This window comes from Natrix helvetica (genome assembly GCF_964273705.1).
Source record: "Natrix helvetica genome assembly, chromosome: 2".
NCBI lineage: Eukaryota > Metazoa > Chordata > Lepidosauria > Squamata > Natricidae > Natrix > Natrix helvetica.
In genome coordinates, this window is record NC_138552.1 from 239,527,327 (window position 1) to 239,553,345 (window position 26,019).

General features: G+C 39.6%; 2 protein-coding genes across 4 annotated transcripts in view; both read right to left on the reverse strand.

Moving 5' to 3' along the window:
- DNAH14 (dynein axonemal heavy chain 14) overlaps window positions 1-11,963 on the reverse strand; it is a 231,631-nt gene extending 219,668 nt beyond the window's left edge. For all 3 annotated transcript variants that reach the window (XM_081942264.1, XM_081942265.1, XM_081942263.1), the window contains exons 1-2: window positions 11,000-11,963; window positions 5,547-5,677 (exon numbers count right to left, since the gene is read on the reverse strand). In XM_081942264.1, the coding sequence (XP_081798390.1) occupies window positions 5,547-5,677; window positions 11,000-11,168 (300 nt within the window). In that variant the 5' untranslated portion in view covers window positions 11,169-11,963. The remainder of the gene's footprint in view (window positions 1-5,546; window positions 5,678-10,999) is intronic.
- Window positions 11,964-12,476: 513 nt separating this feature from the next.
- Window positions 12,477-22,223, reverse strand: LOC309387903 (uncharacterized protein). Its single transcript, XM_081944828.1, has 4 exons — window positions 21,953-22,223; window positions 19,507-19,674; window positions 17,430-17,539; window positions 12,477-13,815 (listed from the first exon to the last, which is right to left on the reverse strand). Exons 2-4 carry the CDS (start codon window positions 19,654-19,656, stop codon window positions 13,578-13,580), a joined length of 498 nt encoding a protein of 165 aa, XP_081800954.1. The 5' UTR covers window positions 19,657-19,674; window positions 21,953-22,223; the 3' UTR covers window positions 12,477-13,577.
- Window positions 22,224-26,019: the final 3,796 nt, after the last annotated feature.

Here is a 26,019-nt window from a genome sequence, read left to right on the forward strand (position 1 = left end):
TATTTGGAATGCAATTAGGAGCTTTTTAAGGGATGAAAATGAAATAATTTTGTTTGCAGAGACTTTCTGCTTCAATTCTCTCTTAAAATGTAATATGTGGGTCATAAACCATTAGCTCTGTTCTTTCTCTTTACCGCCACTGTTAGGTATTGAGGATTTAATAGCTGCCAGCTGATGTAAGGTTGTAAGCTGTAATATGTAAACTGATGCAATGAGAATGAATCAGCAGAGTTACTGCACCTTTAAGAAGCTGTCTATTTAAAGGAGGCCATGAGAGGGCGTGTCTTTCTCTCCTAGTGAATCTCATCGTATATCTCATTTCTCTCCTTGTATCTGTAGCTCAGTGGTAAGGGATTTATCTACTATGTATATGTTTGTATATATGTATATATAAACCACTATTAATTGTCAAAAGATTCTATGTGCTGTGTCTGGCTGCTGGGTTTATTTCATAATACTAATCACACTGCCAAAACTCTGACAGGTTATGGGCCCAGTCCAGAGAGAGGGCCAGAGTGACCTGAAAGCTTAAGAGAGAGGAGTAACCCAATGTGAGCTTGCACCAGAGTAAGTGGTTTATATTGTGGTTAGCAGGCAACATGTCCTCCGTCGGTGTAATGGGAGGTTTCCTGGTGTCTCAGTTGAATGAGACAAACTACCTCTCCTGGAGTGTGAAAATGGAGATGTACCTGCGAAGGGAGGAGTTGTGGACAATTGTTACTAATCCACTAGCAGTCCTGGATGATGGTGACCAGAGAAGAAATGAAAAAGCATTAACCAGCATAATCCTTGCTTTGGAAGACAGCCAGCTGCTACATGTAAGAGGTCTCCAGTCTGCAAAAGATTGCTGGGAGGAGTTACGCAGTATGTATGAGAGAGAGACTGCAGACAGTAAGGTGTTGCTGACTTAGAAACTGTATAAGGCACAGCTGAAGCCAGGAGAGTGTATGTCCACACATTTGCAGAATATGAGATGGACATTCCTTGAGTTGGAGGAAAGGGGAAAGACCATTGGCTTACCTGAATGGGCGCTGCAGGAGAGTCCAAGCATGAGTTAACACAGTCTAACTGCCCTAGGACTGAGTGAGTTTTTCTTGACCACGTCTCCCTTTGCCTCGTGCAATTCAGTTTTAAAAACGAAGAAAGCCATATTGTACAGCCGTTCCTCAGTCCATTCAAGATCATAGTCCTGACCTGTCAGCAGGCCCTGGGTGGGGTTGGACTCTCCCGCAGTGCCCAGAGAACGACAGTTCAGGTAAGCCAATGGTCTTTCTCCTGTGCGTTGCTTGGAGAGTCCAAGCATGGGACATACCCAAGCTATTGTGTCCCAGGGCGGGAAGAGTCCTGAGAGTCCATAGCCTCCACAACTTTTTGTAAAATCCTTCTTCCGAAAGTGTCAATTTTGTAATTCTTGATGAATGCCGTGGGTGACGCCCACGTGGCCACTCTGCAAATATCAATGATGGAGGCCTGGGTCGCCCATGCTGCTGAAGTAACAGCACTCCTTGTTGAATGCGCTGTCAGGCGGCGTGGTGCAACCTTGCCCTGATGCTCATAGGCAAGCTTGATGCAGGCCCGCAACCAACGCCCAATTGTGTGGGACGATACCTTGCGACCAAGTGACCCAGGATGGAATGATACAAAAAAGGGTTCGGAGCGTCAAAACTCCGTGGTTCTTTTGATGTAAATCCGGACTGCCCTCCTTACATCCAACTTATGCCAGAGTTTTTCTCTTGGATGTGTAGGATTAGGACAAAAGTTGGGAAGAATCACTTCCTGGGATCTGTGGAAGTGGGAGTTGATTTTAGGGATAAAAGTGGGGTCAAGTCTCAATATGACCCTATCTGTATGCACAATGCAGAGGTCCTCTCTCACGGACAGCACAGCCAATTCCGAAATTCTGAGTGCCGAGGTGATAGCTATTAGAAAGGCAGTCTTAAGTGTCAAGTGATGGAGGCTTGCCTTCCGTATAGGTTCAAAGGGTGCCCCCGTTAGAGCCTTTAGAACAAACGGCAGGTTCCAGGATGGGTAACGATAAACCACCTGAGGGCAGACATTCACCGCGCCCCTCAGGAAGCTCTTGATCTGTGGATGTTGACTCAAGGGTCTAGAAGAGTTACAAGTGAGAATGGTGGACAGGGCCGCCACCTGCCTTCGGAGCGTGTTGGGAGCAAGTCCCTTGTCCAGACCCTCCTGGAGAAAGTCAAGTAAGTGTGGCACAGAAGCCGAAACGTCTCTTACACCACTTTTTTGACACCAGTTCAAAAATGCGGCCCATGTGGCTTCATATATTCTATTAGTGGAAGGTTGTCTGGATGCCTGAATGGTTTTGATGACCTTGTCCGAAAGATACTGATTCCTCAGGAGTTCCCCCTCAAGTGCCAGTAGGCTAGTTGTAGCCACTGGGGGTCCGGATGACAGATGGATCCCTAGCTGAGGGAGATTTGCTCCTGAGGAATTCTCCAAGGTTTTTGAATGGAGAGACTGACAAGATCCGTGTACCAGGACCTCCTGGGCCAGTGAGGCGCTACAAGGATTACTTCGGCCCTTTCTGTTAGCAGTTTGGCCACTACTTGTGGAATGAGCGGAAGGGGGGGAAATGCGTACAGAAGTCCTGAGGACCATTTGCTCCTCAGCGCATCCGTCCCCTCCGCCAGTGGTGAGTGATAATGAGAAAAGAAGCGGGGCAGATGTGTGTTGGTGTGGGTGGCAAAGAGGTCTACTTGCGGTTTGCCGAATCTCCTCACAATCTGACTGAAGTGGTCCGGATGCAGCCGCCACTTGGAATGGTCGATCGTCTGCCGATTCAGCTAATCTGCCTCCTTGTTGCTCGTCCCCGAAATGTGGTCCGCTCTTATGGATGCCGGATGTCATTCTGCCCATCTGCCCAGGGACTCCACCTCCCCCATGAGGCTCTTGGAGTGTATGCCACTTTGCCTGTTTATGTGGGCCTTTGTTGCTACATTGCCTGTTAGTAACAGTACATGATGGCCCACAATCTGAGACGCGAACTGACGTAGGGCGAGGCGGGCCGCCCTCAGCTCTAGCCAGTTTATGCTGTGGGCTGCCTCCCTCTGTGTCCACTTGCCCTGAGCGACCTGGCCCTGGCAGTGTGCGCCCCATCCCTGCAGGCTGGCATCGGTTGTCACAACCAGTCTTTCGGGTTCCTTGAAGAGGCACCCTTTTTGGACCACCGCTGTTTTCCACCAAGATAGGGAGCAGAGCACCCTCGGCGGTAACTTCACTCGCTGCGGGGAGTTGCTGGCTCTTGCCCTCTGCATTGGCAGGAGGAACCACTGTAATTCCCTGGCATGAAGATGTGCCCAGGGAACCACCTTCAGGCAAGATATCATGATGCCTAGGAGTTGGGAAAGTTGTATGATCAGCACTGACCTGGACAGTCTGCATAGACGAAGTCTGTTTTGAAGATTTTTCTGCCAGAGCAACTGAAAGAGTTAATTTTGTGAAGAGATGCTACATGTGTGATTCTACTGAGCATCTCCAGAGATGCTGTCCTGTGAGAAGGAACAGATTAGTAGTGAGACAAGGGAGCAGATTTAAGCAGCAAATGTGGAGCGGTTCTCCAGCGTCGTTTTCCCTGGCAGTGTCAACAACTGAACACATCAGGAATGTGTGGTTGTTGTACAGTGGAGTGAGCCAGCATATTGTTAATGATCCACATGTGTTTTCTGGTTTGAAACCAACAAAGCAAACTTGGGTTGGTCTGGCGGAGGGACAGAGAGCTGCTGTAAAAGGGGAAGGTAATGTGTATGTACCAGAAATAGATGATATGTTGTATGACATGTTATATGTACCTGCTTTAGAGCACAATTTGTTGAGTATATCCATGCTAGATAGGCAGGGTTATGAAATAGTATTTGCTGGAGGACTATATACCATTAAGAAAACGGACAGGTATGTGCACAAGGAGTTTAAAAGGATGGTCTGTATGCTCTGGGAATGCAAGAACATAATTGTGCACGTGTATTTAAGAATACTCCTTCATGACAATTGCACACACTTGTTACATAGAAGATTGGTGCATGCAAGTTTGAAAGTATTGAAAAAGATGCCAGACATAGCTGAGGGACTGAAGTTAAAGAAACGTAATGTATATTTGGATTGTACTTATGTGTAAGGAATCAAAAGCCAAAATAAGCCAAAGGAAGAAAAGTGCAAGAACTACAAACAGAGTATTACAATTAGTTCATGCTGATTTGGTTGGTCCTATGACATCCTTTTTAGGAGGAGCGATATATGCCTTAGTCATAGTAGACAATTACAGTAGATATGGATATTGTTATTTATTGAAAGATAAGACTGAAATATTGGAACAATTCAGGAAATGGTGTAATAAAATTATACCTCCTGAGCAGTTCACTGCAAGTGGGTTTAGAGTAGATGGTATTCATAATGAACCCCGAAATCATCAAGAGATATGGTCATGGTCATGGTCTAAGGAACAACAAGATAAGTGGAGGAAGCCCAAATTAAAGACAGGCAGGCAGATAAACCAAACCGAGGAGATTGAGTTAGTGAAAAGAGAAAGTAAAGATATCCAGCCAAGAGATGGTAAACAGGATGTAATGGAGATTAATGAGACAGAGTGTACAGAGTCAGCAGATGGTACTAGTAGCATTTGTAGCAGTGAGCGTAGTGACCAAAGCAGGAGGGGAGGACATAATAGAAATAGAAAGCATCGGAAATAGAAGTAAACACGTAGACATTAAATACTGTAATGTGAGAGAAGCTGTAAAAAGAAGCTGTAAAGGAGAAACTGATCAGATTACAGCATTGTTCTGGTGATTGTAATATAGCTGATATGTTAACAAAACCTGAATCTGTGGAAAAGTATAAAGACTATGTCAAAGCGTTTGGATTATCAGTTGTACACCTTTAAATGGAAGGAGTGTCAGGTACTGAGGAATTAATAGCTGCCAGCTGATGTAAGGTTGTAAGCTGTAATATGTAAACTGGTGCTTTTTCATTACATGGTAATTCTTATGGTATCATTTGTGGCCTTCATCTTGTCCTGAGAGCAAATTATAGCATCTGTCCCAATGCTGACTAAAGGGATAGTATAGAACATGTCAGAATAAACTTTTTTTTTTAAAGAAAATAGTCTTGTGGTACAAAATATCTAAAGGAAATTATATTAGAGAAAAAAAGGCTGATTTAAGAGTTGTTCAGATGCAAAATGAATAATCCTCCTCTATGCTGACCACAGTACTTACACATAACAATTCAAATCGACACCCAGAAAACTTGGGGGGGGGACACAACTCTATGGAAGACCTGTTAAATGCGGGCCAGATACGTCACATGCAGGCCATGCTCCACAAAGGCAAAAAATGTTGCGATATATCACAATCCGGCCCATGATGCAATCAAGTTTGACACCCATGCTCTATGGCATTACCACAATAAATAATCCTTATAGTAGATGGAAATGTATAAACAAATTGCACTAATATATACAATATACAAATAATAGACTGACTCTTAAACAAATAAAATAAATTAACATGAATTATAAAGAAAAATACCAGTAATGGGGTCTTTCGAAATTTAGCTACATCTTTCGATTTAACAAATTCACAAGGTGGTAAAAATGTCTGCCAGCTCAATTTATCTCTGAGTCTCAAAATATGCAAGATGGCATCATCATTAATTGGACCTAGAACAGAACATAAACCAATCAGCATATACTGTAAGCATGACCTAAGGTAACTCCCTGAAGTTATACTTAAATTTCATGAGTGCTAATTAATTTCAACAAATTAGGATATTATAAGTTAATATATAATACAAATGCTTCTTCCATCAAAACAAAACTGAAAGCATAATTTTCTAATATAATTCTTAAAAAAACTGCAATGCATATTAATATATTTTTCTTTATTTGGAAAACATAGAAACCAGGTAGCTAAAAGGAGAAACAAGTGTTTCTAACTCTGATAATGAAGAGGAGAAAGGTGAAGAAGGTTCTGTGAATTTGGTTGAGCTCAGTTGTATCACATGACTTAGCATAACATCTGAAAGTAAGCATTAGGTTATGTCAATATATTGTAGGAAGTATATAGTCATGAATATAGTGACTTTTGATGCAGATATGTTTAAATATTAAAGTGTATGTAAGTATGAATTTCATCATAGTTGAATGAAATCAAATTATTAAGAATGAGCCACTTTTGAAGTAATCCATTCTTCAGCTATAAGGATAAGAAAAATATCTCCATCCCATGCCATTCATCCTGATCAAGTATCTAGAAGCTGTGAGAATTTGAAAGGATGAAACAGACTTGGAATGAATACTAGTAAGAACAAATTCCAAATTATTCAGGAACCACAAATTCCAATTTATTCAGGAACCTACTTGTACCAAGATAACTCAATATTTAGCTTTGGATAGGACAGCATTCTATTTCAATGAACAGATGTACAATTTGGGAGACTTCCTGGCCTCCCAGCTCTTGATAAGTGGCAGATAACTTGATCCTTTGGGCAGCTGATTTACCAGTTGTGGATATTTTGTCTAGAAGACTCTTAAACCTTATGGCTTGGGCCCTTGTTAACTTTTCAAATTATCTACACCAGATAGAATAAACCTGCCCAATATAAGCAGGCTGAAAGTTAACACTGAGTTAAAACATTCCCAGCAGGTAATGAGAATGTCACATCTCACTCATCGTGAAACATTTAAGTCATTCAAGGAAGTAATAAAGACTGAGCTTTCAGAATTCTTTGCAAAGGAGTGCAATGCAAACTTGAAAGCATATATAGTGAGCTGGATGAACAGCTGACCAAGCATTAGGTGGTTGCTATTTTATTGTTGTAATACTATGCATTTACAAAAAATACCTTATTTTTAGTACTAAAATAAATGCTCCTGTATGAATTTTGATGTAATAGTTAAGGTGTTGGCCCAGAGGTCAGGAGACTGAGTTCTAGACCTCCATTAGGCATGAAAACCAGCTGAGTGACTTTGAGCCAATTACTTTTTTTCAGCCCAACCCACCCATATAGTTCTGTGGAAAATAATATGCAGGAATATTAGGTATATTTGCCACCTTGAATTGAAATGTTCAAAAAAGATGGAATAAAATAATAATAAGCCCCCAATGAGGCACTACTTTTATGTGCTTGTAGTGCTTGTGTGCTCTGAGGAAGATGAGAGCCACACCAAAAGTTCAACTATATGGAAAGTTCTCACCAGAGGATCCAGATGAAGAGTGTCTCTCCCATAAAAATATGAGACATAATTTACAGAAATCTATAATAGCTCAGTCAATGAATACCTAATCAAGAAATATCACCTAGAAACAAGGAAGATTGAGGAAGAACTGGAAATAATAAAACAGCAAATAAAGTCAAAGTTATCAGAAGATATGAAGCTCAATTTGCAAATTATAGGCAGAATCACCAATTTCATCCAACCAGAAACATGTCCACCAATCAACAGAGAGAATGCAGTGAAGTAAACACCTGGAAAGAAGAAACAATGCAGTTCTAGATGCAGATATGGGATAATCCAAAGAAATATAGCAAGAATTCAGCTTGGTTAAAGGAGGTGGTTAAGAATAATAAAGAAGCTGAAATGAAAGATCTTATGGTAATAGCAGAAATGGAGGAAAAAAGAGCAAGGAAGATGAAGAATGAGTCAGCACTAAGTGAGGATGAATTGCATTTTTGGTTGAAACATTTAACTGGTCTACACCTACTGATTGCCAAGCAATTTAACTGCAAGGAGATGAAATTGAAGAGTGGCTAACATCTGGAAAAATGTATTTGACGATGAAAGATTTAGCCAAAGGGGTAGCACTAGGCAACTACAAACCAACTAACTTCTTACCTACAACTCTCAAATTACTAACTGGTGTGCTAGCTGAGTTCAACAGCATCTAGTTGAAAACAAGCATCTAAAAACAAATCAAGTTATAACTAGAAGCCAACATGGATTTGTTAAAAACAGATCATACCAAACCAATCTTATATCATTCTTTGACAAAATGACTTAATTGGTAGACTAGTGAAATGCTGTGGACATAGTATACTTAGCCTTCACAAAGGCATTTGACAAAATAGACTTACAAAGTAGACCCTCAATCTACAGTATTTTTCAGAGTATAAGACGCACCTTTTTTCCTCAAAAAAAAAGGCTGAAAATCTAGGTGCGTCTTATATATCGAATACAGCATTTTTTTCCTCCCGAAGCACCGACCCTTCACCATAATGGCCATGCATACCCTTATGGAGGCTTTCAGAGAGTTCCTGGGGGCTGGGGAGGGCAGAAATAAGCACAAAATGGGCTGTTTTTTGCGCCCCACCCCCAGCTCCCAGCAGCACTCTATAAGCCTCCATAAGGCTATGCATGCAATTTTTTGACAAAAAACGGGCCCGTTTTTGTGAAAAACGGGCTGTTTTTTGCTCGTTTGGGGGGGGCCACCCCCCGGAGCCCTCTGCAAGCCCTCCCCCCCAAGGCTATTCATGCCTTCTTAAAAAGTGGGGCCGTTTTTGTGAAAAATGGGCCGTATGGGGAGGTTTGCAGAGTGCAAAAACTTTTTTTTTCCTTTGGAAAGCTCTTTAACTGATTGATGAGAATTACACTGATCAAGTGCTGTGCCAGCAGAAACGAAGTCTTAGATGCTGCAGATTGTCAGCAATTTCCTTCTCCAGCACATGGATAAATACACCTGGAAACATCTACCTACCTACTTTCACTCTCTCCCTACCTACCTACTATTTTTTTTCTCTCTCTCCCTCTCCCTCCCTACCTACTCTCTCTCTCTCCCTCCCTACCTACTGTATTTCTCTCTCACTCTCTACCTACCTATGTACCTACCTACTTTCTCTCTCTCTCTATCCCTCTACCTACCAACCTACCTACTCTCTCTCCCTACCTACCTATCTACTGTATTTCTCTCTTTCTATTTCTCTCTCTCTATCCCTCTACCTACCTACCTACACACACTCTCTCTCCCTACCTACCTACTGTATTTCTCTCTCTTTCCCTCCCTCTTTATCCCTCTCCAAAAATATGGTACTTCTTGATAAGCTAGAAAAATGTGGGCTAGACAACATCACAACCAGGAGGATTCATAATTGACTGATAAACCATACTCAACAAGTAGTCCTATAGTAGTACAGATTTACATGGAGGGAAGTAGGCAGTGGGGTGCCACAAGATTCTGCCTTATGCCCAGAAGTCTTCAATAGCTTCATAAATGACTTGGACGAGGGAATAGAAGGGGAATTCATCAAATCTGCAGATGACACTAAACTGACAGGAATAGCCAACACCTCAGAAAACAAGTTCAGAACAGAAAAAGATCTTAACAGACTTTAACAATGGGCCCTATCCAACAACATGAAATTTAATGTGGAGAAAAGCAAGGTTTTACACCTAGGCAGAAAAAAACCACAGATAGAAGTACAGATTAGGCAAAAACAGTAACTATAAGAGGGACCTTGGAATCCCAGTGGACAATCACTTAAACATGAGCCAGCAGTGTGCAGCAGCAGTTCAAAAAACTAATACACACATTGGTTGTATAAATAGAGGCATAGAATCAAAATCACATGGAATATTAGTACCACTTTATAAATCCTTAGTAAGATCACACCTAGAATACTGCATTCAGTTTTGGTCACAAAAGAAGATGTTGAGACTTTAGAAAAAGTGCAAAGAAGAGCAACTAAGATGATTAAAGGTCTGAAGACAAAAACATATGAAGAACGGTTTCAGAAATTGGGTATGGCTAGTGTAGAGAAAAGAAGGGCTAGGTGTGCCATGATAGCAGTGTTTCAGTATTTGAGGGGCTGTCACCAAGAACAGGGGGTAACCTTATTTTCCAAAGCATCAGAGGGCAAGACAAGAAGCAATGCATGGAAACTATTCAAGGAGAGAAACAACCTGGAATTAAGGAGAAACTTCCTAACAGTGAAAACAATTAACCAGTGAACTGAACGTGGGATACCAGGAAAGTTTACTGAGTATTGGAGAGGTCAGACTGGCCTACAAGAAAAACAAAATGAAGAATAGCCAAGGCAAAGTATTACATGGTCAGTACATAAAAAATAGCAAGCAGTTAATAACAAGAGCTGGTAATGGCTGAGATCAGGAAAATTGAAGAAAGAGACATTGAGGCTAATTCTGGCTGCACAAGACCAAACTTTAAATATAAAGAATTGAGAAGATATCAACTTACAGCAAATGCCACTTCTGCAGAGAAATTGAAGAAACAGTGGACAAGCTGGTTAGCTGCTGCAAGAAGATCACACAAATTGACTAGAAACAAAGGCATGACAAAGCAGCAACAATTGTGTATGGGAAGATCTACAAGAAATACCATTTAGCTGCCAGCAAGAAGTGATAGGACCATAAAATAGAAAAAAATAGAAAATGAAGAAGCTAAAATGCCCTGTGGATTGTATAATTTAAACAGACAGACACTTGCCACATAACACTTCAGACTTAACAATTGTCAATAAGAATAAAAACATCTGGATAGTGAAATTGGCAGTGCCTGCAGATAGCAGAATAGAAAAGAAAGAACTGGAAAAAATAACAAAATACAAAGATCTTCAAATAGAAATAGAACAACTGTATCAAAAGAAAGCAAAGGTAGTATCAATAGTAAGAAGTGCCTTGGGTGCTATCCCAAGACTACTGGATCACCACTTGAATACCATCGGCCTTGACAAAATCACAATCAATCAATTACACAAGGCAACTTTACTTGGAACAGTTTATATCCTGTGATGATACCTTTAACATAATCAAACATCAATGTTTGCCCAACCCAGATCCTTGGGAAGGTTTTGATAGGGGCTGACTGTGCAATAAACCACAATAACATTTTAAATTGATTATATGCTATAAACTTCTTGTGATCATACATACATAATTGAATAACAAAGGATAAACCTAGAATAGGTGATATTTTTAACATTTTAATATTCAGTAACAGTAAGCATATTTGGCTTCTGATGTACGTACCAGTTTTATCATATGAATGAGATTTTTTCACCCTGAAAGGTTTGTATTCACCACCAAACTGAAATTTCATGCAAGTCCTTGTATGGCAACTTAGCTGTGCTGAAACAGCTGGACTGTCTGTCTCTTTATTATCATCTGTAACAGATAGCCAATATAATTTCATAATCATTGTGCTAAGGCAAAGACTAGACGATACTTGTTATCTAAAATCATTATCACTCTTGCATTTAATATTCTCTTTGTTATGTGGGGTAGAATATTATTATCTTTTAGTATAAAACCAGCACCTTTATGGAAACAGATGTGGCTTACGCATAAACAGTTTGACAGTTGTTATATCTAGTGAGAAGCAAGTCATTTCATAAAGTTTCCCAGATAGCTATAGCAGTGGTTTCAGAAGCTTTTGTACAATTCATTAGAATCCAAGTGTTCCTTGCACCAATATTAATATTTTATCCTCTTCATCCTGTTTTCTAATTTTATGTTATCTGCTTCTCTATTTTATCTTCTTCCTCATTTGAGATCCAAATCCAGAACAGAATTTGTGACATAATAACTCCAAACATCTCTGATTCTGTAGTCCTGGATAAAATTGTCTATTTTTTGACATGCAGTATATGGGCTGCCCTTGAAGAGCATCTGAAAGCTTCAACTGGCTGAAAATGAAGCTGAAGGGGCAGTTATACATGCTTCTCAATCAGCATATATTACACCACTGCTTCATGAGCTGTACTGGTTGTTAGTGGTTCTGGTCTAAATTCAAGATGCAGGTAGTTATCTAAAAAACATTCATGCAGCTTGGGAAATTGTCTCTGCGTGTGTCTATTCACTCCATCGTAACTGGGAGGGAAATGTTTCAAACCTTCCCTATTAAAAAGGGCCTCCTAGCTAGGATCCCAAAAACTTTTTCTGTCCCTATACCTGGCCTGGGGAACATCACCAACGAAGTGTCCTCAACCCTAAAGGCCAGGGGTGTCAAACTCAAGGCCTGGGGGCCAGATCTGGCCTGCAGGGTGCTTAGTTCTGGCCCGCAGAGGCACCCTGGAAACTGTCAAGAATCAGCCCAGAGTGTCTCTGTCAGGGAAAACGGAGGGCTGTGTGCAGCCCTCTCGAGCTCCATTTTCACTGGCAGAAGTTTACAGGAGGCTGTTGCAGCCAAACTCGAGCTTGGGAGCACGTTTTCACTGGCAGAGCGCTTGGCAGAGAACTTGGGCCACCACAGGCATTCCCCGACACAAGTGACACCCACCCTGGCCCCCCAAGATCAAATACAACCCTGGTGCAGCCCTCAATGAAATCGAGTTTGACACCTCTGCTCTAGGCCTTTCATGACCACAATGCCTGTCATCAGAAATGGCAGAAATCCATTGATAGTGGTGGTAGTTTTTATCTCAGCTGCAAATTTGCATTTTATTTTGTGATATTGTATTTTAAATAGTTGTTACACAATTACATTTATTTGGGCAATTAATACATTTATTTTAATTAATTAATTCTTAATAATAATGTTGAGATGGATGACCATATCCTTTAAATAAATAAATAAAATCACAAGCAACAGGTTGATAGCCAAAGGATAAAGAAACAGAATACCAGACTTTAAAACAACAACAAGTGGAATAAGGACGTACTTGTGGAAGTCATTTCTCCTAAATAACTTGTGTCCTGCATCAAGATAATTAGAGTTGTCTACTAATGAGGCAGGAGTGGGACTATGCTTATCTTTAAAAAACTCATCTTTCCAGATGCTGGAAGGGCAGCAAAATAACTGGTACAGCAATCAAACCTGTTGCTCAACTTTATATTACTAACTGCATGTTTGAGTTTTCTATATCATTTCACTACCATCTAGTGGAAAGCTAGATTTGTTCAGGATGAATGAATGAATAAAGTCTAATTGGCATGAAGGAGCTACTTCACTTTAGTCTTTTTATTTGCATTAAAGCAAAAGCCTACACTATGGAAAATTATTAATTTTGTTTAGAATACTGCACTGAATGGAATAAGTATTTTTGGTTAATTGCCAATCTCAGGGATAGAGAATTTTGATTTAATATGATTATTATTAGTTATAATTAGAAAGGAAATAAGATGGCAGGACATCGTCTGTCTCTGCTGCTTTTTACTAATAACCTTGAGTTTGCAGCCCATACATGGTACTCCTATAATTTATGCCCCTTACACAGTCATTTTAAAATTTGGCAGAACTGAAAGTGTGGGTTATAACAGAAAATTGCTATTGTTTTGGACAGTGAGAAGTAACATATTAGTATACAATGCAATATAATAATATCTACATTATTTACATACTGCATTGGTAGGGTATGGACAGTCTACAAAAATGGAATTATATTCAAATAATATTTTTGGTCAAGAATAAATAAATACCTTAACAAAGAGACAGAGCCATTTTCTTTATAATTCCTTATTTCTAACATCATAGGTGTTTACATAATTGAATTTTAAAGAGTATAATTAATGTATATAAGGATATAGATTGTACTCTATGTACAGTAGATTTATGCCATCATAATTTTCTTAGTTCTTAAGAGGCCATAAGCCTCTTTAAGTTAGTCATTTAAGAATGGTTTGCTTTGCCACCCAGACTAAATAATCTGTTATACTTTCCTTCATTTTCAACAGAAATATCACTAACAATATAATCAGATTTTTCATGAGAAGAAATTATAGAAAGTTTTTCTGTGCTCATTTTTTCCAAACTCAAATCTTCCAAACTCGTGGTTTGAGGCCCTTGTATCATTTCAGCATGTTGATCAACAATTAATTTTGCTCTGTCCTTATGTATTCTTGAGAAACTAAAAATGAAAAGAAATAAAACATTTAGATTAATCTATGCTTTATCAATAATGTAACATGTGAATTTGAAATTTGTTTATTATGTATGAATGTATGCAAATTGGTGGAAGAAACCCTTCTCTATCCTCCCTTATCTATCCAATATGATTTTAGTTCTAATTGGATGGTGGGAATGAAAATATTTATATTGAGAACAAGGGTTCATTCTCTGAGCTTGTGGGCTGGTTTCCAAACGTTTCATTACCAGGCAAGGGAACATCTTCAACGGAATTTAGAGAATGTCAGTGTCAGTGTTTTTCTGTTTATAAGGGCTTCATGTGGTCAGTAGGTCTTGTGATGGGAGGGTCACATCAGGTGAAGGTCTTGTGATGGGTCAGGTGTGGGTCATGTCAGGTGAGGGTCTTGGGATGGGTAAATCATGTCAGGTGAGGGTCTTGGGATGGATCTTGTGTTTGGTCTTGTGACAGGTCAAGTGTGGGTCATATCAGGTGAGGGTCTTGTAATGGTTAGGCCATGGCAGGCAAAGGTCACTGGTAATTGAAGTGCTGGTTGGGAGGGTTACGTGGGTTAGTTGAGGGTCAGTGCTGTCACTGGTTGGTTGTGCAGTTGTTTTGAATCCTCAGGAGTTCATAGGCTGCTTGTAGGTCAATGTGTCCATTGATGGAATTGGTCATCCCATCAGGAATTATCCAGAACCAAAGACAAAATATAGAAGGGTAAAAGAAACAATTTAATTTACAAAATCAACTGTAACTGTAATTGCAACCAAGTCTACATGGGACAAACATCACGTCAATTGAAAACCAGAATCCATGAACATCAGCTGGCAGTCAATCACCACAATCCCAAATCCCTAGTCTCTACCCACATTGACACTGAACAGCACCAATTTGACTGGAGCAATACAAGAGTCATCGACCACGCCACTACCCACCACACGTACGAGTTTATCAAAGCCTGGCACTCCACAAGCAATTCCATCCACAAACACATCAACCTACAACCAGCTATGAACCTGAGAATTCAATTTAACCATACAACCAACCAGTGACAGCACCAATCCTCAACTAACTCACGCAATCTCCCCAACCAGTACTTCACCACCCAATGACCCTCACCTGACATGACCTCATCACAATACCCATTGCAAGACCTTTATCTGATGTGACCCACACCTGAAGCCCTTATAAGCAAAAGACCACTAACACTGACAGTCCCTAAATTGTACCAAAGATATTACCTAGCCTAGTAACAAAACATTCAGAAACCAACCATAGGCTTGGAGAACAAAGTTACAGATATTCACCATTATCACAAATATTTATATTCTTTGCAATAATCTGGTTGTTAGTTGTTAGAGAGTTGTTGAGGCCATTTGAGGTTTTATCTGTATCCTCCAAATCACCCCAGAGTGTAAATGGGTATGGAACCTTCTTGGGACTGTTGAAAGGACTGCATTATAAACAGGACAAACAAAACAACCACTTCACAAATGCATGCATAACACAGAACAAACACATCAGGGCAGAATTCAGCACTCCACTTGCATTTGAACAACTAGGGTCACTCTTTTGAAGACATAAAAGTTCACATTCTTGACAGAGGGCCACTAATTTGAAAGAAGAGTCAAAGAGATAATCTATGTTAAAACTGAACATCCCTCACTCAACAGAGTGGGAGGGATGTGGCACCAACTATCTCTTGTTTGCAATGCAGACCTTTCATCGATCCCAAAAGGTTCCACATCCATTTACACTCTGATTTGAGTGATTCAAAACTGATACAAATATAGAAGGGGTGAACTTTAATCACATGGCCATGCCTGCAATCTTAATTTTTTTAATCCTCTCTTCCTTGTAGACACTGCTGCTTACAAGGAAGAATGATTAAGAAGAAAAGAATTAGATTTCCTCTTATGGGTACTATATACATGGTAAGTGAAATAACAAGATGTGCATGATGATACAATTACAAAAATGCTGCAATTTTTTTAATTTTATTTATTACACTGACTATCTCACCAATAAATTGACTTATGCATTTGTATTCCACAGCCTGTGAAAAGTACATAATAATTATATCATTAGACAGATCATAATTTTGGTCTCTGTAGTTTGCTATGGATATCACTGCTGCTTAAAATTTCATGCTGAAATTGAATCTGTCTCTCTACATCCATGTTAGACTGATAAATAAATATTTGACTTAAGCAATTTTCTGAGCTAGCTTTGAATTTTATGCAAATATTACTAAAATTGAGAACAGGGCAACCTATACCCCTTGAGTCCTCTTTCTGTCTCTCAGAAATGTTTCTGGTCATGACTGCATAGTTTCCTGCCATTCTGTGGTTGGATATAGATTAAAAAAATAGAATGTAGGCTTGAAAAACAGTAAAATGAAAAAAGAAAATCCACCAAACTGACTCCAAAACCCACTCGGGTCCACATGTCCAATGTGACTTTACTCATGTTGTAGACTTCTAACTGTTCTATCCCTTGCCTTGACTACTATAAGGTTGCCAATTTCTGACTGAGATAAATGCAGGTATTTCTCTTAAGCAGTATCTCCCTTTATGCATAGTATAAGTGAATTTATGTAAAGTGATTTTTAAACAGAGTTGATCTAACTTGAGAATATCAGCTATAAAAATAATTAATGCAATTAATGCAATAGAAATATAAACTAAACCTAGAAGTAGTTACTAGAGTATGATAAATGAACAATTCACTGTTTAGACTTGTCTTGTTTAATCCTCCTCCTGCCAAAGCCAAAAAAAAGAGAAACTGGGTCGAAAGATAGGGGGGGAAGGAGGAAGAGAAAACATGTCAGACAAGAATTACATAGAAGACTAAATTCCAGACAAAGCTTTCTTAACTAAAAATGCCGTATAACCAATTTGTTCATAGTTTAACAATTCACTCCCAGACTGCCTGCTTCCTGCCATGCCCAGCAGTAAGAACTATGTAACTCCTTCAAAAGAGGTTTTTAAAAGGCTCATTCAAAGCACCTCTTTTAAATTGCTAAATCAGCAATGCCTTTTTAAGACTCACACGTCTGCTATGGATGTTGCTACTAGCTGTCTTTTCAAATGATTCAGATAATCAGAAATCTTCCCTCCTAAGGCTGAGCAGCATTGGAAATCATACAATTGTGGGAACTGATAATATGCTGAAATTTAATAATATTTCTATGTAGGTAACCCAGATTCCTATAATCTGTCATTTACATGAAAGAATCCAACGTACTGAAGCAGTTTTTCCCAATCCAGTGCCAAATGTGTTAAACCAATTCCCACAATGGCCATTATGAGCATGTTTATTGTAATCTATTCACCCTAACTGAGGGACACTAAACCAGACATGCATTAATTATATTCATATATTTAAAGTGGTATCTAATGCCATGGGTAAAAATCTTGTATCATTTGACTTTTACTCAGCCAATAAAATTTTTGAAGTCATCAACTTCTCAAATCACCTTCTCCCCTAAAAGGAGAGAGAAAGAAAGTATCCAGTCTTTGTTATTCCATCCTGGTACATCAGTAGAAAACATTGGATTTCAGCCTATGCATTTATTCTTTACTAAATATAGGCATAATATAAAATTCACTTACGTATATTCAAAACCCATTTTTTCTTCTGTTTTTATTTTGTGCTTTCTTTTAGTATCTGTCCTCCTGTAAACTGCTGTGCGAAGATCAGAAGCAATGTTGCCAGGGAATTCCTGGCAGAGAAAACCAAGTAAGAATGTATTATGTTAGAACTGGAATACTTTGGAAGTGATTAGGTCAATTCCAGTATGTTTGGCTTGCATCCATATTAGATTATAGCAGTGATAAACAACATTTGAGGTCTGGAGGCTGCAGTTGTACCTTCCAGCCTTCTTCAAATCACAAGAGGGTGTACTGATTTTCAGTGTATTTGGAGGAGTTGTACTAAGTATACAAATAGAAAAAGAACAACTTCCTTGGAAGCAAATTGCTTTCACTCCCCTTACAACCAATCTCCAAAATCAGGGAATAAAATCTTACTCCTTCAGTCTTCCATTCAATGGACTTCAAATACAATAGAAAAAATATATACTTCACATGTCACAAACAGCAATCCAAACTGCTTGTCTTCAAAGCAGTCTGGGGAGACTTGATGGCACACAATCAATCAGTATTATTTGCATCAATTTTGCATCATTAATGAGGTAAAATTAATGCAAATGCATAAAATATCTATTATATGATTACACACTAAATTTAATGCATACTTTCCCCCCTCAATGGTATATTAGACTGAAATCTATATATATATAAACAAAATACCACTCATGCATCATCATGAAATCTCCCGAACTGCAAAACCTACAAACTTGAAATTTGGCATGTATGTTCCTCTTGACTTCTAGGTGCTTGCTAAGAAAGGATTTTTCAAAATGACCATCAGATCATTAGATTTCTTACATTATTATTAACACAGATGCTAAGGAGCTAGACATTCTACTCCCCCTCCCCACCTGAAAAGAACTGTTCCAACTGCCACTTGGGTGTGTGGGCATGGCCTGCACGTGACTCATCCGCCCTGTGGGCTGGGAGTTTAGACATTCTACTCCCCCTCCCCACCTGAAAGGGAGAGATAGGGATAACATAAGAGAGGCTTCTTTGGGGCCAGCCTGAGGGAAAGAAGGGGATAAGATAGAAGAGGCCTCTGTGGGGCTAGCCTGAGGAAGAAAAGGGATAGGAGAGGATCAATGGGGCCAGCCTGAGGGAGAGAAGGGGGATATGAAAGGAGAAGCTTCTGTGGGCCAAGCCTGAGGGAGAGAAGGGGAGAGGGAGGCTGATTGTAACTACTCATTAATGTTCAAGTTTTAACTGTCAATTTATCAAGCCCAATCACATAGTTCCGGAGCGAAGCATAGGTATCCAACCGACTAGTATTATTATAATAAAAAAACCTGTGCCCCAGAAATCAGCCATTTTATTATTAAATTTTGCAGCACAATTTTAGCGTGCTGAGGGCATATATATGGAGCACAAGCTGCAGATTCCAATGCCCAGATTTTGAGCAAGCATGTTCAAACAAATTATGTAAAAATAAGAAACATCAGAAAATATTTAATTACTACAATTTAAAATATTTTGTAATAGAAAACACCAAATATTTATTTTTTAAAATCCAATAGTGATTCTCAGTATATTGTAGTCTTTATGTTCTATTAAGCAATCACAGAACTTTTTTTTTTCTAAATACCAGAAATCTTTAAATCAAGATCAGTTTTCCTACGATATGTCTAACTAAAACAAAAGTCTGCATTTGGAGCCAAACAGATTTTTCAGATTACTTTTAGAAACCACATTATATCCAGTACGTTATGTATTGTACAATCTAATAACTGAAACCAAATCCATTTTCTCTACAAAGATTAGTAATAAAATTAATTTAAGATAAAAGATAACTATAGTAAGACATTAGAATGAAATTTACAAAGCAAATAAAATTCATTGACTACTATGACTACTAGTGTCTCACTACTCCTAATGCCATTGTATATATACTTACTAGCAGAACATATATTTATCATATAATTCATATCAGAATTATATTTATCAAAGTTATGAAGCTTTCAATAAGACCATTAATTGTATGTACTAAAGTTTAAAAACAAGCTTCTCAGTATAAATTCTCAAATTTTAAAGTTCTCACTAGTAGGTTTTCATTTTCTTCAGAGCTAGAAGTTTGTTCAGGCTTGACAAATTTTCCTTTCTCCATATGTGGTATTTTGGTTTCTTTTGGTCCATGTTCAAGACGGGAAATCAGAGGTTTTTGTTTAAGTCTTGTTTTCTCATCCATCATGAGCTGGTAAGTTTTATTCTAATGTTGAGAAAATTAACAAAAAATAAAGAACAGCTTTCATTTCTCAGAATTTTTTATTAAAAAAAAAGACACCAGATTTTTTTAAATAAGACACTTTTTTAAAAAGATAGATTTCTATTTATATTGTGAAATCAGATATATTTTCTTCTGATCCTAAATTTCCTACATAGTAGAACCAACAAAATTCTACTTCCCTTACTTTATTGAAATAAGAAAACAAGGAAAAGGAAAACATATTTTGTATCTTAACAAGAAGCTTTTTTAACCTCTATTTACTCCATGTTCAATTTCTACGGCTGTTTTGGAATTATAGTAACAATGTTAAAAATATATGTCAAAATGACATCCAATAACTGCTGTCTACCCATTCTAGTTGCTGAAAAGAGACAGTACACTACAGAAATAATCTCAGCAATAGATAACACTCAAGAATATAAATTGTGCAGATAAAATAAAAGCCTATACCTATGATGACGAACCTATGGCATGTGTGCAAAAGATGGCAAACGGAGCCATATTTGGTGGCACGCTAGCCCACCGGCCAGCTGATTTTTCACCCTTCTGGAGGGCCAGGGGGGCTGTTTTTGCCCTCCTCAGGCTTCAGGAAAGCCTCCAGAGGCTGGGGAGGGTAAAAAACGGCCCCAACAGGCCCACCAGAAGTTTGAGAAGGATCCATTTCTGGCTTCTGGAGGGCCTTCCAGAAGTGTTTTTGCCCTGCCCAGGCTCCTAGAAAGCCTCTGGAGCCTGAGGATGGCGAAAAAAGCACGCCAAAAGCAGGGTGGAGTATGCTGGTCATGCGCACATGTGTGCAGCGCCTTCAATGCACGCTGGGTCATGCACATAGCATTATGGGTGTGGCCCGCCCATGCACAACACCCCTGCGCTCTCCCCGCTTTTGGCACATGAGCCAAAAAAGGTTTGCCATCACTGGTCTAGACATGTCTAAACTGCTAAATCTGTGATTGTGGTGATTCAGGGTATGCAGGCAGATTTGAATGTGTGATTTGTCAGCTTCATGTGGATACAATGTCCAACTCCATTCAGTCGCCTAGACCCTACCCCAAAGCAAGGGATTACAGGATCATAAAAAGAAAAAAAATGGATTCAATGTCCACAGTTTTGTACCACGGTAAAGCTTGATTTGGTTAGTTCCGTAAAATTAAATGAATCCATCAAATAAAAAATCTTAGCTCCGAAACTAGTTTCATGGTAGTTAAAGTGCTGGCCTAGAAACCAGGAGACTGAATTCTAGTACCGCTTTATACATGAAAGCCAAATGGGTGACTTTTGGCCAGTCACTCTTTTTCAGCCCAACCTACCATACAGGATTGTTGTGGGAAAAATAGGAGGAGAAAGGAATATTATATATCTGTGTTGCAATAAAGACAGAGTAAAATTTAAATAGAAGATAGATAGATAGATAGATAGATAGATAGATAGATAGATAGATAGATAGATAGATAGATAGATAGATAGATAGATAATAGATAGATAGATAGATAGATGATAGATAGATAGATAGATAGATAGATAGATAGATAGATAGATAGATAGATAGATAGATAGATAGATAGATAGATAGATGATAGACAGCATTAAAGACATGATCGTAACATGTAATGATGGGCTCATGTGCTGCTTACCTAAATGGTCACATGAAATTTAGAGGAACTATGTTTGAATAAAAGGAACCAATTCTACCTATATTCCCTTTAACCTGAGCTAAAAGTCACATGAACTTTAGAGGAACTATGTTTGAATAAAAGGAACCAATTTTATCTATATTCCCTTTAACCTGAGCTAAAAGTTCTAAATGAAATCTTTTTCCGCACAATTTCATCATTTAGTTGGACTTTTTTTTAGCAGTACAGCATAAAAATACTAATCTGGAAGGGTGAAGGTATACTGAACCCATGAATTTGTCCATATATGTACACACATGTATTTTATAACACATGCACTTTTAAAATCACATTAAACTCTAGCTCTCTCTTCAAGTCATATTAAAATTAGCAGTTTTACTCTCCCACCCCCGTCCTAATTTTCATTTCCTCGGTTTTCAAACAACTGCAAAATAACTAAGAGTTCAACAGGTGGTAATACTTCTGCACAAAGCTCCCATTTCTTACTCCGCATGCCAAATGCACGACCTGAGCAACTATCTATCTCCGCCGCCGCCGCCGCCTCTCGTCTTCATTTCTTCGCAATCCCCGTCTGTGAAACCGCGCTGCTTCTTTCCAGGCAGTATCCCACTCAAAGATGGAAAAGGGCTCACCGTGTCCTCCGCCAGGCGGTCGGTCCCACTTGTTTCGCTATCGCCGCCGCCACGGGCGAGGGAGACCGTTATTCCAACAGGGGGCGGGGAGGTGGAGCGGCTCGCGACCGTTCCCGCCTTATGCCCTCCACGCAGCGCTTTGGTTGCTGAGGCGCCAGCCCGAGCCGTAGAGGGTCGCGAGGCGGGCAGAGGAAGGCGCTGTGGTGCAAGAGCTCGAGGGAGTTTAGCGAGCTCAGTCTCTCGAGGGGGCTCTTCAGGCACGCCTCCATTTCTTAAGAGGGTTTAAAGCGAGTTGAATAGCGGTGCTTTTCGTTTCAACACCATCCTGAGCGGAGGTGTGTGTGTATGTGTGTGAGAGAGAGAGAATCATGAGCGCCGCGATTATAACAATAATAATAACGAACTGTTGTTGTTTCTTTCCAGAGCTCCGGAAATGAAAAATAACCAAATCTCTTCCGCCCTGGTATAACGCGAATGAAATATTTCTTACATAAGTGACGATGTCTTTAATCGTGCTTCAAACCTGCTTTCCTGAAGCACTGCTCTCACTTGGCCTCGCTGCGTATTATTTTACCATTTTTACGCTGGCTTTAAAAGATGCATTACTAAATTACTAAAACGTTTCACTTTCTTTTGCAGAAAGCTCAATGGCTTGATTAATTAGGATTTCTTCTTTCGCTGGCTTGGTTTTGATCTGACTTGGTTTACTTCCTTTTACCAGGCTTTTATTTATATGTGTCTTTTTATATATTTTGATTCTTAGTTTAGCTGCTCAGTTATATGAGAGTCAGGCAGCTAATTAATTAATGTATGTATTATATGAAGCTGGCTTGATTCAGTCCTCCATATGGTAATTTAAATTCCATGTAGTTCAAACATTTCTCTCTGCTGCATCTATAATTTTCATTTTCTTATCTGTATATTTTCTGTCCTTCTATTTGAGAAGAGACCTATAACTTTGACGAACTCTTGGAAGACCAATAACTACAGCATGAAAGCCCTAACATCTTTTTTTAAGTTTTACATTTTGTTTTATTGCATTATTATAAGACACAATATGTGTTATTATTTTGATGCAGTTTTATTTGTACAAATGAGAAGTTATGAATATCATGATAATTTAAGCATCTTAAACCTTTAAAGAATAAAGAGTAGTTAAGGCATCTAGCTAGAACCTGGAAGACTGAGCTCTAATCTTAATTTAGACACAAATTAATCTGGATAATTTTGGGTAACTCACTCTCTCTCAGCCCTGGGAAGGAAGCAATCACAAACCACTTCTGAAATAATGCCAAAATAAACAGCAGGGATTTGTCCAGATAGTCACTAGGAATCAACACTGAGTCAAAGAAATCAAAATAAAAAATGTTATAGCTAAACGGGAATAATTACCAATATTAACTATAGTTTCTAAATTGCTTATATTAATAAATATAATAATCATTTCATTATTAATTATAATTATTAATATTAATAAAGATAAGGTTTAAATCACACATTTAAAGCTGAATGTAGTGTTGATAAAGAGCTGCAATCTGCACTAAATTATTTGTTATAGAGGTTTGTATTCTAAGCTTAATAACACCACACTCTTTAAGGATAATTGTTGAGTTATGATGGCATTTAGGACTAGAATTTCTGTTGCTAAGCAATGTAAAATACAACATCAGGGAATCACATTGCTCACTGCTTGCCAGAATCCCACCAGTTTCAGTTGCCATCAAAGCCTCAGGACGATGTAAGGAAAACCTCACATGACCACAGTTTGGGAAGGGGTGGGAGTCCCAAGCAAGCAGATCAGCAGGTGATAACTACAGTCAAGTAGGCAAATGCTGTGGACTTCCGGTTCTGGCTGCGGTACGCGACGGGCAAGCTTTGCTCGGCCCGCGCACTCCTGGTGGGCTCCCCTTTGATCGGGGGGGCACAGGACGCCCTGGAGGTGCTCCTGCCGAAGGGGCAGTGTAGCGGGGGACCCCCTGTGTCGGTGGCGGCCAGGGGGGGCTCCCCGCATCGCCCTAGGCACCGGGAGGCAAGAGGGGAGGCGCCGCGGCGTCTTCACGTTGAGGCAGCTGGAAGAAAACTCAAGATTTGAAGGACGCAGTTGCAGTGCGGTGAGATGGAGATTTCCCCCCCCCCCGTTCCCCTTTATGAGTGAAGGAAAACAAAAGACTGTCAGCCTTTTAGAAAAACTTTCAACCTGTTCCTGGGAAGTGTGATTGGAGGGAGGGGGATTCCCCCCCCTTGGACAAGCGGCTTTAAACTGTTTTGCTCTCTGCCCCTAGAGGAGGGGGGGGAGCTCTGGAATGGAATCACCCTCATAGCAAACAACAGATTTCTTCTACTGCAATTGTGAAATGAGGTGATGATCTGTTTTCTTTGAACTTTGAAAACTTTTGGCTTGTTGTCTTCTGATCCCGGAGCTGGCAGGGCAAGATGGCACACTTCCGTTGTCTTTATGTACTTTGAAATTTGACTCCATCCACAGAAGTTGCTGGCATTTTGTCTTTGTCTCCGTGACACTCAGAGAAATCTTGTGTTACATTTTACCCTGGACTTGGAACAAAGGATTTTATTGCTTTATTGCCCGGAGTTAGAACTGAGAAAAGGTCCCTTTCTGCATAGACTCCCTGCCTCGCGATCGCTCTTGGCTATCCACCTTCGCAATTGTTTCTTCTCTGTACTGACATTGTCATCTCTGAGCTTTGTTTATCACAATGCCACCTAAAAGACCACCACCGGGGAAACCGGGTTTTGCTGGCTCCGCCCCGGCATCTTCGACGTCCAGCCCCAGCGGACAACAGACACCAACTTCTTTGTTCCAGCCTAAACCCCCTGAGGTGGACTTTCAACAGATGTTTCAACAACTCTTTTTTTTTTAAACAAAGTTTTATTGGTTTTTTTAATATTTTACAAAGGGAAAAGGTAGGGGATAGGTTACAAATTTTGGCAACTGCAGTGTGCGGCAGGTGCGCCCCCCCTCCATACTCATAGTATACATTTGCACATAACTCATTATTAGGTAGTAACATAATAACATATAGTCAGCATGTAAGTTCAGTTAATAATTTCGAACAGTTTATGTCAGGTGGATTTTCTTACTCATTTTTGTGATCTGAGCTTTCTCAATGTTGCCCCATCTCCCCCCGCCGACAAAGCTCCGGCCCCTCCCGTGTCCTGTGTATCTGGTGGAGGATCCTCAGGTTTTTCTAGGAGTAGTTTGTTTTTTTCCATAAAGGCCTGAATGAATGAGCAGCTCAGAGAGAACCAAGACCGAGCGATCCAAAATTCACGGAGACTGGAACTTTTGGAGGAGGGGATGGCTGAGATGAGGAGAGAGGTGAAGGGGGTGCAGAAAGGAATTCAAGAACTTGAGAACCACCAGATAAAAACAGAATTTGAACGGATGTCTTTTTTCCTTAGATTTCAAAATGTAATTGAGGCTGATGATGAAGATCTGAGGGATATTATGACAAATTTATTGGCTGAATATACTAAAAAAGACAGGCAACAGATGGGGTGGGACATGGACCTGGTTTATAGAGTAAACTCAGCATATGCCAGAACACACAATGTTCCAAGGGAGGTACACATCAAATTTCTCAGAAAGACCACAAGAGACGAGATTCTGAGTGCACAAAGGGGGCAAGTATTAAAATATAAGGATAGAGAAATAGCCATTCTGAAACAGATCCCAAAGAAAGTTAGAGAGAAAAGAAAAAATTATTCGCAGTTAGCGAAGAAATTATACCAGAAAGGAGTGTGGTTTAGATGGCTTTTGCCAGAAGGTATGCTAATATTCTGGGAGGACCGAGTCCCTTTTGGGGAGAGGGGGCGGTCTAAAAATCTAAGAAATAAAATAATAAATAATCTAAGGACACGAGAGTTAGAATTAACACAACTATGGAGGCTGAGGCTTTCATGGAAAAAAATAAAGTCCTCCTAGATAAACCTGATGATACTACACCGGACATACAGGACACGGGAGGTGCCGGAGCTCTGCTGGAGGGGGGAGAAGAGGCAACATCTAGAATACTCAGATCACAAAAATGAACTAGAAAATCTGATAT

What these genes read in the sequence shown, in the direction of transcription:
- LOC309387903 (XM_081944828.1), bottom strand. Translation starts at nt 19,656, where the DNA reads ATGATGGATGAGAAAACAAGACTTAAACAAAAACCTCTGATTTCCCGT. An exon ending in AAGAAAATGAAAACCTACTA is followed by an intron (nt 17,540 to 19,506) that starts GTGAGAACTTTA and finishes TTTCTCTGCCAG; the next exon opens with GAATTCCCTGGCAACATTGC. An exon ending in AAAATGGGTTTTGAATATAC is followed by an intron (nt 13,816 to 17,429) that starts GTAAGTGAATTT and finishes TTTCATTTTTAG; the next exon opens with TTTCTCAAGAATACATAAGG.